This window comes from Aquarana catesbeiana, linkage group LG03, assembly GCF_042186555.1.
Source record: "Aquarana catesbeiana isolate 2022-GZ linkage group LG03, ASM4218655v1, whole genome shotgun sequence".
Lineage (NCBI taxonomy): Eukaryota > Metazoa > Chordata > Amphibia > Anura > Ranidae > Aquarana > Aquarana catesbeiana.
The window spans coordinates 197,954,306-197,969,504 of NC_133326.1; the positions used below are offsets into that span (position 1 = coordinate 197,954,306).

Below are 15,199 nucleotides of genomic sequence, written 5' to 3' on the forward strand. Positions count from 1 at the left end.
TCTTTGGTCAAACAAGCTTGTTGGAAGGACGACCATTAGATCAACTTTTGCTGAACCATCTTTGGCCAGATTCAGCACCAATACTTTCCCATTCTCTATGTCCTTACATTTTTTTTTGATTGAATGAGAGCCCCTTTAAATAAAGCCTATTCAGATAACAATCCACATTTTTTTCCATACACTGACATTTTATAGCAGATTAGCTGTCATTTGTTATAAAGCAGGTAATATTAGAACGTTTTCTTAGCACACTTGGGAAAAAACTCCAACTCTGGATCATACTTTCCTTCTCACACATACTGCTCTCTTATGTTGGGGGTATTCCTACCTTATTGTAGTACTGCACTTGTACGGAATGCCACTGTCCATCACTTACACCTCCTTCAATGTAGGGGCTGACTCTTGTAGTGCTTTCCCCTGTAAACATAGCAACATTTACATTAGCTTTGTACAATATGCAGGTGCTATATAACGGATAATGAGTTAGACATCTCAATGCTTAGTAATGGTAATGTCTTCACTACACATTAAGATTGTTTCCTAACACTTTAATGAATCAATCCCAGTGAGTCAAAACAACACAGCTGTGAGACATACATTTGTATTTGTCCTTGCAGAACAAAAATTGGCAGTATGATAGACTGCTCTTTATAAAGATAAATCCAGTTTACAGCACTATAGCTGACTTTGTATTTGTTTCCATCTTTGAACAAATTGATTCTAGCCACCACTAAAGGAATATATTAGTAGTATTAAATATTATTACTGCTATTATTATAATGCAGGATTTATACATAGTACATGCTGGTAGGTTATTGTACCATGCCCCTTTATATTGTAAAGAGCTGAGCAAACTGTTGATGTTATATAAATCCTGAATAATAATACAAGAATGTTAAGATGGAAGAGCTGATAGAGAAAGTAAAGGCACAGTTTTTAGGTAGAGGCAGGATAGGCTTGCCTAAAGAGAGGAGTTTTCAGAGACTGACTAAGGCTGCATTCACACCTGAGCATAGCGTTTTTGAGCATTACTTCCGGCGTTTTGTTGCGTGTTTTTTCGGGCATATTTGCGCGTTTCCATGCAGCGTTGTCCAGCGTTTTTGAGCTTTGGCATTTTTTTTATTAGCCAATAGGAAAAATGATCATCTGTTTCATCATTTGTTGCTATGTCTTTAGATTTTGTCACCTGCTTCCTGCTCCAAAAACACCCAAATCTGCCTGATTCGCGTGACAAAAAAGGGTCCAGAACTTGTTTGAGCTTCAGGCGACTTGGAGTGGAGATGTGAACCATCTCCATACAGAATAATGGATTTTTTCCCCTCAAGCGTTTTGTAGCTTCAGGCTTCAAGCTACAAAACGCTCAGGTGTGAATGGGCTCTAAAGGCAGACAGAGTAAGACACGGGCAGATAGATTGAGGGAGTTCCAGAGGATGGGAAAGTTTCTGGGGGTGAGCATAGGAGAAGATGATGGGGCTAGAGACAATTAATAGAAATAAATATGTAAATCACATAAAACTTGATATGCATGTAAACATAATTATTAAACACAGATAAATACAAATGTGAACCTAAACTAACCACTTAAACACTCATCATTTGCCGCACACACAAGACAATCTTTTTCTTTTAGTATTGCTTAGCCAATGCACATGTTGACTTGAATAATAGCAACATATTTCCACTCATCTCTTGCTCATGTCACTCATATGCATGACGACATCACCAGCATCTGCAATTTGATATACAGTGATGGCACCAACAAATAAGCATTATACCCACGGAATGCAAAACGGTACTGTGTGCAGTTTGGTTTCTTTAGAGCTTGGATCAGGTGATCCTGGCATTGGACTCTTACCAATTGTAGCCGACATCCTAAACCACCCGCCTGTACACAACATCTACCCCAGACAGAGCTCTGGAGAGCATTTATATGTAGGAGTGTACAGTGTCCACACCAGCAGGGCCGGACTGGCCTACCGGGAAAGTTTCTGGTAGGCCACCTGCCCTGGGGCCGCTTTGCAGGGACGATCCTGGGCTAGTGCACAGGCTGCACCCACCCAGGTGCATGAGCTGAGGCAGAGGGGGGGGGGGGGGGCAACCAGGGCCGGCCCTACCATGGATCCTGTTGCTGGATCCATTGGGCTACCTCTGAGGGGAAGGGGCGAGCACCGCCGGATTACACAGAGCAGGGATCTCCAGCTTACCTGGCGGCTGCTGTCATACCAAGTCCCGCCTCCTGGACCAGCTCCTATGATGGTCGTCACGCTGGTCCAATGCCGGGACATGTGACATCCATCATAGAAGCTGGTCCAGGAGGTGGAACTTGGTATGACAGCGGTCAACGGGTAAGCGGGAGATCCCCGCTGTGTGTAATCCAGCGGCTCTCCTCTCTCCCCATGCACTGGTAAGGCTGTGCTGATGGACACTGGTGAGGCTGAGCTGATGGGCACTGGTGAGGCTGAGCTGATGGGCACTGGTGAGGCTGAGCTGATGGGCACTGGTGAGGCTGAGCTGATGGGCACTGGTGAGGCTGAGCTGATGGGCACTGGTGAGGCTGAGCTGATGGGCACTGGTGAGTATAATACACTCTTCAAATGTGCTTTAAAATGCACGGTTTTCCCTTTTATGAAAAAGAAAATAATGATGTTTTGCTGTTAGACTGGTCTGAAATTATTTCCAGGCTTATTTTTATTCCCAGTCCGGCCCTGCACACCAGGCAAAGCTCTCAGGACATGTGCATTGAAGTGTGCTGCCAAAAAAATTTAAAAAAGCAGCATGACCCAAATTTTCATGTGTTGGGGGTATGTTATAGCCCAATAATTTTAAATGACATGGTCAACACAGTGGGGTTGATTTACTAAAACCGAAGAGTGCAAAATCTGGTGCAGCTCTGCATAGAAACCAATCAACTTCCTTTTTTTTTTTTCTCAAAACTTAATTGAACAAGCTGAAGTTCAAAGAGGATTGGCTTCCATGCACAGCTGCACCAGATTTTGTATCTCTAGTTTCAGGGCCGGTTCACACCCATAGAAACGCAGTCCGGATGCGTTTCTGCATGTGTGTTTTATATGTGCTTTGGTACCTTTTTGATGCATTCCAGTGCATTTTTCCCCCCTCTTTTTTCTTCACTTTAAATAAGGATATGTGTGTTCCGATGCATTTTACCGCATTCCAGTACAGTTCAGTGCAGGAAAAATGCAGCATGTTCTACTTTTGTTTTTGGAACTGGAACGCACTGGAACTGACCTCACTGGTGTGAACTATGCCACTGGAAACCATATAACCTATTATCTATGCATTTTTAATACAGGAAAAAAAATGCAACGGACTGCCTGTGGTGTGTATGTATACACACACACACGGTGAAAGGTTTGGCGGATAAAACAAATTGAGAGTGATTTCAGAAAGCGAACATGTACAGTCTAGAGAAAAGAAGGGATAGGGGAGACATCAGTGAAACCTTTAAATACATCAAGGAAATTTAGGAGGGCAGTTTTTTTTAATATGAAACCAAAATCAAGAATACAAGGACATGACCTCTAACTAGAGGAAAGCTCAAAACTAATCTAAGAAAGTATTATTTTACTGAAAGGGTAGTTGATGCTTGGAATAAACTATCAGCAGAGGTAGTAAGACAGTCAACAGTAAATGGCTTCAAACATGCTTGGGATAAGCATAGATCTATAGTCCGCTAACGAAAAAAACTATAAAAACAAAAAAAAAAAAACAGGGCAGGTTCAATGAACTACTCAGTCTTTTTCTGCCGTCACTTTTCTAGGTTTCTATATATATAATCCAGTGGCACACACATAAGAAAGAAGATGGGCCCAGGTGCGCTGCAAAGCATGTAGTACATATAGAAAAGAGGAGGGCGGCACTGATGAGTCTTGAGAAGTGAACACACAGTGAAGATTTTATTTTGAGGTTTCAACGAGGCATAAGTTTGTCCTGAGAAAGACGAGCTTGTGCCTTGTCCAAACGTCAACATAAAATCTTTACTGCGTGTTTGCCTTTTAAGACTCATGAGTGCCACTCTTTCTTTTATATACACACATATATACACACCCACCCACATACATACACATATATACACATACACACCAGGTATAAGACAGCAGGAAAAAAGTACATTAAAAATAAAAGTTTCCTTCTGCACGCAACTGAATGCGCTGAAGAGATTGTCCAAATCAAATAGTTTAACAGTATGTTCTGCAGGTGAATAACTACTGCAAAACAAACATTAACTGAACCTTAGAAATACAGGTAAATAAAGGCAAGGCTTTCTGAAAGTCAAACACATTTAGCCAGCCTCTAACTTGGGTTTTATATTATACACACCACCTGAGGTCGAGACACATTTATACACCGAGATAACAAGCTCCATCTTTTACTATTACACCATATACTATGTAAACTGAAGTCTGATAACTCAGGTCAGGTCATCCTGGCTCCTTCATCTCTTCCTTCCAGCTCACAAAAAGATGGAATGTCACAAGCTGTATCAAACAAACACTTGTTTACTGACAAGATTTGTGAGTCTGAACATACAGAACCCTGGGCTTCAACAAGGGCTCTGAGCTTTTCATGGTCTATGCTTGTACTCTAGTTCAGTGCTTCTCAACTCCAGTCCTCAAGGCGCACCAACAGGTCATGTTTTCAGGATTACCACTATTTTGCACAGGTGATTTGATCAGTTTTCACTGCCTTAGTAATTACCACAGCCGTTTCATCTGAGGGAAATCCTGAAAACATGACCTGTTGGTGTGCCTTGAGGACTGGAGTTGAGAAACCCTGCTCTAGTTAGTGCACTGCAAATCCATCATCATATTTATAAAGTGAAGACTAATGCCCTGTACACACGTTCGGACATTGATTGGACATTTCGACAACAAAATCCTAGGATTTTTTCCGACGGATGTTGGCTCAAACTTGTCTTGCATACACACGGTCACACAAAGTTGTCAGAAAATCCGATCGTTCTGAACGCGGTGACGTAAAACACGTATGTCGGGACTATAAAACGGGGCAGTAGCCAATAGCTCTCAATTTATTCTGAGCACTTTGTGCGTTGGATTTGTGTACACACGATCAGAATTTAACCGATCGAATTTTGTTGTCGGAAAATTTTATAGCCTGCTCTCAAACCTTGTGTGTCGGAAATTCCGACGGAAAAAGTCCGATGGAGCCTACACACAAATCGGAATTTCCGACAACACAATCCGATCGCACTTTTTCCATTGGAAAATCTGACCGTGTGTACAGGGCATTATCGTTCTCAACAAAATGTTCAACATATATTTATCAAAGGGATGAGAAATGTAAAATATAGACCACTATAAATTCTTACAGCCTGGAACTAATGACAGTGTGTCCACTGACATAAATTAAAGCTAAGCTCTGGGATAGACGAGCAAATATTGTCTAAAATGTAAGAGACGTGATTTCTTAAATAAATCTTGGTGTGCTTTGTGTATTTCTTCCAGATATGTTCAGTAATCCAGTGTGAGACTGTGCAGAAGAGTCCTGTTTCTGGTTTGTATCCGCCCCCTCCTGTAGTTCTCTACAGGCAGCCTATAGCATGCAAGCTTGCTGGGCTCCTCTGCACAGGATGTGTGTAGCACAGTGATGATGTCACTACCACATTTACAGGGTATGTCCGGGTTTGCAAAGGTGTGTAGTGTTATTCTCTATAGCCACAGAAGGTTTATATCCTCTGTGGTTATTGAGAAATACATTTCAATGAAAGTTTTTGTGTCGTGAGTACAGCTGTAAAATAGCTTGGGATAGTCAGAATGCAACTTTTTTCTTTAAGAGCACTGGCTCCTAAATTGAGGAAGATACTAATAGAACATTATGGAGCACCATGTGTTATTATTTGATCTACCATATCATTATTCTAAATTACATCAATTCATATCTGCAGCCAAAAGCTATGCTTCTTCCCAATATTAAAGTTGACCTTTCACAATCTTGGACAATTTAAAGTAAGCGCATAATAAAATATTGATAAGTGGAGGTTACACATCAAAACAAACTGTGTAAAACAAGCATTCGATTCAGATAAGTTCATATGCAAATGTTGGCTTAATGTGGAAAAGTTAAGACTGCGGAGGATCCCTACTGATCCCATTAGAGGAACATTGGTAGGCACACAGCAGGAAAAGTAGGGATTTACATATAATTTCTACTGTTATACCTCTGGATCTATTGATCATTCTGACAAGTGTTTCTTACTGAACATTAGTAACCTCTACGTAGTACTTCTTTCATCATATGCCCACATCGAATTGTTCAGCCATGTTTAATTTTGGGTACTTTTTACTGTATTCTAGCTAGTGTATAAGTACTTGAAACAGATATACAGCCAGACAAGACAGAAGAAGAAGCATTTTTGTTTCAAACTTTACAAATACAGCATTGAGCAGATGCTACACAAAGAGAAATGATACTGCTTAAAGCGGTAACTTCCTCTTATCCAATTTCTCCCCCCCCTCTGGTGCCACATTTGGCACCTTTCGGGGGGGAGCGGGTACCTGTTTTTTACAGGTACCCTGTCCCCACTTCAGGGAGAACGGGTACATCAGGAGCTCGGCCCCCCTCCCCCTCCTCCTCCCAGGCCAGTGAAAGCTCAGCACGCTTTGCGCATGTACAGTAGGGACCCGGCCATGAAGCCGAAAGGCTACACTGCCGGGGGTTTCCTTACCGGCAATGGCGGTGGCAGCACCCGACCAGCCAATATAAACATCGGCTGCGGTGCAGACATCGCTGGACTCCAGGACAGGTAAGTGTCCTAATGTTAAAAGTCAGCAGCTACAGTATGTGTAGCTGCTGACTTAACTTTTAAAGGGGTGGGCAGAACTCCGCTTTAAAGTAAAAAAAGTACATTTATTAAACTGAGAAGTTTTTTTCTCGACTAATTTCTCAGCAGTTGTAAGAAAAAAAATTATCTCCTCTGCAGCCTGTTTATGAAGCCAAGAACTTCAGTTCTCAGGGGGAGAACAAATGAGAAGACGTTTTCCCTCTAAAAATAGCCGAGATCTGTATAGAAGGGGGTGGACTGCCTGTAATCTACAGTGCCGCCGAGTTTAAAAAGTGAAACCAAAGATAAAAAGAACATGTAATTACATGTATAGAAACAAAGTAGCTAACTTCTATAGACAGAGATATATTTATTATTTATATTAATTTTTAACCCACTGGTGCCGATATATAGGAAGAAGGAAGTCTTCTTTCTCTAAGGGTCCTTTCACACTGGGGCGGTTTGCAGGCGCTATTGCGCTAATAGCGCCTGCAAACCGACCCGAAAGTGCCGCTGCTTTCACACTGGAGCGATGCGCTGGCAGGACGGTAAAAAAGTCCTGCTAGCAGCATTTTTGGAGCGGTGAAGGAGCGGAGTGTATACCGCTCCTTCATCGCTCCTGCCCATTGAAATCAATGGGACGGCGCAGCTATACCGCCGGCAAAGTGCCTCTGCTGAGGCACTTTGCAGTGGTTTTTAACCATTTCTTGGCCGCTAGAGGGGGTTAAAACCGCCCTGCTATCGGCCGCATACCGACGGTAAAGCGCCGCTTACAATAGCGGCGCTTTGCCCCTGCCGCCCGCCCCAGTGTGAAAGGGCCCTAATTGCACCAGCTTCTCCACCTCTGAGCTGGAGAATCTGGGAGGAAGAAATTTCAGTGTAACGGCTCTTCAGATCTCACTTTCATAAACTGTCCGTTTATGACAGAACGGTTGAAAACTGAGAACAAGTTTTTTGCTCCCCATCTCGCTACATAAACCAGTACACACCAGAGATCTGTCGTGATACTGAGGATCACAGCTTTTCTCTGTTTCATAAAAGGACACAAGTTTAAAAAAAAAAAAAAAAATCAGGACAAGGGACACTTACAATTGTGCTCAAAGTTTGCATCCCCTTGGAGAATTGGTAGTATACAATATGTACAGTACAATTTTTAAAGAAAGCATTATCGAGCAAGCAAAACACATTTCTTTTAATTCTTATGAGATTCATATTCAACTGTATATCATAACAGAATGGCCCAATCATAAAGCAAACCTGGCAATAGGTAAAATAATGAAATGGCCTCTGTTCAAATGTCTGCATACCCTTAGTTCTTAAAACTGTATATTGCTCCCTTTATCAATAACAGTGTGCAGTCTTTTGTAATAGTTGCCTATGAGGCCCCATATTCTTGCAGGTGGTCTAGCTGTCCATTCATCTTGGCAAAATGCCCCCAATTCCTGCAAAGTCTTTGGTCATCTTGCATAAACTGCACGTCTGAAAATTCCCCAGAGTGGCTCGATGATATTAAAGTCAGGGAACTGTGATGGCCACTCCAGAACCTTCACCTTTTCTGCTGTAACCACTGGAGGGTCAACTGGGCCTTGCGCTTAGGGTCATTGTCGTGCTGGAAAGTCCAAGAGTGTTCCATTCTCAGATTTCATGCAGAAGAGTGCAAGTTGTCTGCCAGTATTTTCTGATAACATGCTTCATTCATCTTTCCATCAATTTTCACAAGATTCCCTATGCCTTTAGGCCTCACACTTCCCCAAAACATCAGTGAGCCGCCACCATGCTTCACAGTGGGGATGGTATTTTTGTCTCCATAGGCCTTGTTGACCCCTCTCTCCAAACATAGCGCTTACGGTTGGGACCATAAAGCTCTATTTTTATTTCGTCACTCCAGATTACAGTATGCAAAAAGCTTTGAGGCATGTCAAGGTGTTGTCGGGCATATCGTAACCAGGCTTTTTTTGTGGCATTAGTGCAGTAAAGGCTTTTTTCTGCCAACTCGATCATGCAGCTCATTTTTGTTCAAGAATTGTCATATTGTGCTCCTTAAAACAATCACACTGCTTAAACAGAGCCGCCTGTATCTCTCCTGAGGATACCTGTGGGGGTTTTCTTTGTATGCCAAACAATTCTTCTGGCAGTTGCAGTGGCTGCAATCTTTTTTGGTCTACCTGACCCTGGCTTGGTATCACGAGATCCCTGAATTTTCCACTTCTGAATAAGTGATTGAACAGTACTGACTGGCATATTCAAGGCTTTGGATATCTTTTTATATCCTTTTCCAACTTTATAACATTCCATTACCTTGTTACACAGGTCTTTAAACGGTTCTATTCTGCTTCCCACTGCTCAGTATCCAGCCTGCTCAGTGCATCCACATGAGAGATAATAAACTTACTGACTATTTATACACAGACACTAATTGCAATTAAAACACAGATGTGATACATTAACCTTAAATTGCCAGTTTAACCTGTGTGTCACCTTGTGTGTCGGTACCAAGGCCAAACAAATACGTGGTAATAAATGGCTTCATATGATTACTATCCTGAAACAAAAGAAATTTTTTTGACATGATCAGTCATGTTTTCAATATCCATGCCAAAAAGTTACGATTTCTGCCAGGGTGTGCAAACTTTTGAGCACAACTGCACTATTCATCTGATGTGTTCCTTGTGCTGCTGGCTCCAGGTTTTCTTGAATTATTCCTCCTACAATCCCCTCTAACCCCTCTTCTGTAATCCTGTGGAGCAGCAGGGGTTAACAGAACTGATAAAACTGTGACAGTTACTCATCAAAATGCCCAACTATGCCTGCCCTTTCCGCTCAGCTTCTCCATTTATAGAAGCCATACTTCAGCATCTATGAAAAACAGCAATCTATGGATGAAGGATGGGTAGATGATAGAAAGCTTATTAAAAAGGGGTATAAAAAAAACTAAATAAAAAATTTAAAAAAAGAAGGAGCGGAGTTTATTTTTGTGGGTTCTCCCAAGTATTCCAGATTGATCTGAATTTGTAAGTAATAGCAGTTGATTTTGCCCCACCCAGTTATTCCACCTTCACAGTTCTGGAGCTAGGCCCTTTCAAGTTCTACGCCTCCACATTAGCATCCAAACATGTGAACAAGCAACTTGTGTCAGCTATGGGATCCTATAACAATGTATCCAGGCTAATTCTCACACACCCTTTATGGTAACAAGCTTCTAACTAATTCCAATAAAGCAATGGGAGTCCTGGCTTAGACTTGAAATGCCAAAAAACTAATTTACAACCAGCAATAGATAGATGTGTCATATTATCCCTAGGGTCTTGCAAAACCAGACACAACCAGACACAAGCTTCTACATGTTAACCCACCCATAAATCATGATGCAAGCCACTCACAATACAATATGGCAGCACCTTTATAGAGACGTTAAAGAAAGCTCACATAATCCCGACTAATTGACAAAGAAATGGTATATCAAGAAGACTTGTAGAGCGCTATAGTGCGTAATGCGACAAAGTACGTTAAGAATATATATATATATAATTCAGGTTTGCCAAGACTTACAAAAGCGGGATGTATGCAGCACCATGTGTGAGAAACGCTCTCTGTAATTATAACATTCGCAACGACATTACATGAAACGAAGAGCTTCTTGACATGGCGTGGAATAATACATTGTCTAAATATTATGATGGAAAGCAGTAGAAGCAGAAAAAAACGAAACCCAAATCGAAGAAAGATTTGTAGTGTTCTTTAAAGTAGCCCCTGTGTGAATGTACACACAACTTATTACAAAGAGAGTTCGTATATTTACAGAGCGTTTAAAGGAAGGAGGAGTTTGCTACACACTTCAAACATTGCTCATGCTTAATAAAAGCACTCGCTATGTAATTGTCAGGAACAGTTACATATAAGGGTGTAACTATATGAACAGTAAATACATAAATTGTGAGGTTACCTAATAGTGGTAAAAATGTTTAAAACATTATTTCTAACAAACAGTACATTGGTGGTGTTAATGGCTCAATGTGTAAAATATTTAAATTTTTAAACAGAATTGAACATTTTTATATTTTTCTGTACAATCTAAATAAAAAAAAAAAAAAAAAGAAGGTTTATCTTTTTTTTTAGTTCTATACATATTCTACATTTTCATAATATGTGCATGCATATGTGGGAACAAATCTGATGTTTTAAGTGTGCCCTTATCACCATAAGTGCTGATACTTTATAATTGCCTATATTTTATTTTGTTTTTATGTATATAGATATAACTGTCCGATTGAAATAAAAAATTATAAACAAAAAAAAACTACATACAAGTACTGGTTGGGCTGCGGTTTAGCTGGGGCCATTTGTGTTTTAGATATATTGTTTGCATGCAGTTTAAGTGGAATACTATTTCATTGAATGTACGTCAATTGCCTATATTTTATTGTTTTTCCATTTTTTATGTATGGACATACCTGTCTGATTTAAATACATTATAAGTTCTAACACTTTATAATTACAGCAAACTTGTGTTTTTCCCTTTTGGAATAAAGGTTTTACATAAATATATAAAAAATGATCATAAACATCCCTGCTAGTGTTAAATGTTTTGTCTCATCTCTGCATTTGATACATTCTGCTGGAGAGCTTGTTCTTTTGAAAAAACGATTTACAGGCCAGATAAATAAATACAAATAATATAAAAAAACTAATGAGGCCATCACATCTAAGAAATGGTAAGCTGCAATATATGTTTGCTTCTGGGTTTTATACTGATTTAAAAAGGTGCACATGTAAAATGTAAAGTAAAAAGCTGTATGACACCTGTACCATGTGTTTATTTTATCCTTACAGCCGGGCCATGTCACTTAGCAAGCGAGCTGACAATATTTAGATAATCACTTTCACATTGATGTAGTAGGCAAATAATGGGACGGGTCATGTAGGGAGCAACAGTACTTAAGTACAACATCACTGACACTCTTATGTATTAACAATGATATTTAATATACACAATCTCTAGCTTAGCTGAGTGACAAAGACCTGCTTCGTCAAACACATACACACAGTGTGTGTATATATATATATATACACACACACACACACACACACACACTTTTTAATAAGTGTTAAGCATGCCTTAGCAAAATTATGGTAATGTAGCTGTAACAAAAATTCCAGAGACTACTTAGCTATGTTGCACTTATATAGACTAATCTGCCGTTAATTGCTGTTATAACTTTGACACAGTAAAGTAGCTTATTCTGATCATAATAGCGTTCATTGTACAGTGGTGACCTGGAATTAATAGCTGCTTACATTTGGAATTTAAATGCAGTCTAATTTGATATCGATTCTCTAAATTCTCAGTAACAGTGTTTTTTTATATGTTAATGCAAAATAGTGCAGGTTTAACATCAATAAAGTAGAACTAAAGGCAATTTATTTTGGATAGAGTAAGGAAGGGTTATAAATCTTGCCAAGAGTTTATAGCGGTCTGTGTCCCCATTAGGGAGATTCACCTTTCTCCATTTGTCTTGTTTGCCCTTTTCATGGAGTGTGGAATAAAATCCTACAATTTTGGATGGTCATCAGAACACGAAAAGAGAGGGCTTCCAGTAGGGACAATAATTCTAATGACAACTAGGGCTTCCCTCACTTCCACTTTTGGCTATGGGACAGGAAGTGAAGGGAAATCTCTCCAATGGAAAAAAAAAAAAAATTAACAGAGGTTATAACTCTCCCTTTATCCAAAACAAACAAAAAAATGTTTTCCTTTAGCTGTACATACATTGTTTTATTATTTTTTTAAATTGACAACTTTTATTGAATTTTAATTTTCCAGACAAATAAAACAAAGATAACAAACACTGGACATCTTATGTAAATGCAATAAGGGACCAGTATGAAGGATAAACATCAAAACTACATGAGCATTAGGGTAGCTCCAGCAAGACAGCGTCAAGTAGTAACTTTGGTGTAAAACTGTACTTTCATAATCTACACATAACATATCAGCAATAACTGATAAGAAAATTTTTGTTTAACTTTTAAATATTGACTTGCAACATTTTAAAATTAAATTAAAAAACAAGCAGCAAATCAAGTAGAAATAAAATCATTAGTGCTTTACCATTAAGAAAACTCATACTCATTGAAAAATCAACACTGAATAACAATAATAATAATAATAATAGTAATAATAATAACAACAATAACACAGTCTGTTATGTACTAATAATGTAAAATTTTGTCTTCGGGCACTCAACCATTTGTGAAAACTCTGTGTATTCACTCCCATACTTGTATTATTCTTGTCCTTCACTACATAAATGGCAAATCCCATTAAAATGGTAAAGTCCCCACAGCAACCATGCAAATATTTGCTGTCAGTTTTTAACGTCCACAGTAAAATGGCAGGATTTGATTGGTCGTTATGGATCCCTAGAGGTCTACATAAAATCAGAAAGTCAGTTTGAAGTAGAACCTGTGCAGCAAACCTTCAGAAAATCCTAGAAAGTGCTGGAATGAAGTGTTTATTTACCTGCTGAGAAGGTCAGTTGGATTTGCTCCTCAATGATTTCCAGTGCAATGAAATCGTGCTTTTCATTAAACCTGCCATTGTAAAGTATCAGTGCATTCCGCTCCCTCGTAGCAAACCTGCAACACAAAGGCCAGAACATTCTTTACATCTAATGACACAGTAAAGGGTCAAAAGTCAGACAGTCCAAAACAAAAAGAAAACTATACAAAAGTGTTAGTTTCACAAACTTGAAGCTTTTATTACCACAGAAGAAGTATAATGTATCCAGCCACACATAACGGCAGTGATCAGATGGAAAGCTAGGAAGAGTCACAGAAATTCATACTTTGTTTCACATGACTTACAAATCCCACAGCCATTCATAAAGTGAAAAATAAATCAATGGTGTGAACCTCTGCGCTTGTGAATGGGATAAAGTGATATAAAAAAAAAATGTATATACATGCAAGCTATAAACCAATCTGTAACATGTAGGTATTGGGTGCATTGGTTGCTGCAGCCCCTATTGTGTTCCCACAATGTAAGTGATAATAAAATGTGATGTGGGGTTGCGCAGCCTCACAGTAATAAGGTCAAAACAAGTTTACAGTGTTAAAGTGAATAAAAAAACTTTAACGATACGGTAGTACAAAAATCATTAAATTCCACATATGAAAAATACAATGAATTGTGCAAAAACTAATAATAAATTCAGTGAGTTTGTGAAAATCAGCTGAACAAAATCCAATCTCCAAATGTGATAAATGCCAACCACCTTCTATTTGGGAAGTATCCACGTGTATTCTTAGATAATCAAACTCTCTAGGATCTTCTCTGCTGTGAAATAAGGACTGCAAGATTTGGGATAGGTTGCTGAACGGATGCATTGGAGGTTTAAGGGGACCACAGGCATCTTAAAAAGGGACCAGGACCATATCACCCTGGGTATTTATCTGCTGGAAATGGAGATTACTGGAGTGCCATGGAAGCTCAGTAAAGTGTTACTAAACCCACAACAGTAAAATCTGTCTGTATCTGCAGAATAGCATGTTTGTTATAATCACTGTGCAACTTATCTGTTAAGCCTCTGCATTGTGTAAAAAAGCTCTTTGATCCTATATGCACAGATCCTCCCCCTCTTGCAGGGTCTCTCTGGGTAAGGCCAGATAACACACAGTCAGAGTGGTCCCCCTGCACATGCTCAGTTTGATTTCTATTGCTGGAGAGAACATTTACTTGTTGAGCTGAGATTTTCAGGTCACATGATATTGACATCATACATGTGGGTGTGTATACAGAGCCTAAATGACAGCCCAGTCCCTCCCTCTTCCTCCTCCATGCCCAGTAACTAAAAAAGAACACAGTGGGTGGGATGTCACATCTTGATTGATGGATGATCCGCCTCCCATAACAGGCTGTAGTGGAAATCTCCTCCTACCTGAACACTCAGCACTTGGGCAAACCCTGCAGTTTATCACATGACCGTGGTATACAGATCAGCCAAAAGGCTATATAGTGGCAGTATTTTAATGTAAAAAGATGATCTATAAGCTGTGGGCACTGCGGGGGGATAAATTATTTTCATATTACTGGGTTTAGTAACACTTTAAACACATTAGTTCTAAATGAGGTGAGAGTTCTGTGAGCACGGAATGTTTGCACAGAGGTGGTAGTGCACTGTTTTGATTATCTAAGAACACATGTGGATACTGGGTGGTTGGCATTTATCACGTTTGAAGACTGGATTTTGTTCAACTGATTTTCATGAACTCACTGAATTTATTATTAGTATTTGCACAATTCATTGCATTTTTCATGTGTGGAATTTATGGAATGATTTTTTCACTACTGTATTGTTTTATTAAGTTTTATTCACTTTAACACTTAACATGTTTTGACCT

The 15,199-nt window shown here is 39.5% G+C and overlaps 1 protein-coding gene across 4 annotated transcripts in view; it reads right to left on the bottom strand.

Annotated features, from left to right (window-relative positions):
* Positions 1 to 15,199, bottom strand: part of CELSR1 (cadherin EGF LAG seven-pass G-type receptor 1) — a 254,144-nt gene that overhangs the window by 125,572 nt on the left and 113,373 nt on the right. For all 4 annotated transcript variants that reach the window (XM_073619707.1, XM_073619705.1, XM_073619704.1 and 1 more), the window contains exons 4-5: positions 13,320 to 13,435; positions 329 to 417 (exon numbers count right to left, since the gene is read on the bottom strand). In XM_073619707.1, coding sequence (XP_073475808.1) covers positions 329 to 417; positions 13,320 to 13,435 — 205 coding nt within the window. The remainder of the gene's footprint in view (positions 1 to 328; positions 418 to 13,319; positions 13,436 to 15,199) is intronic.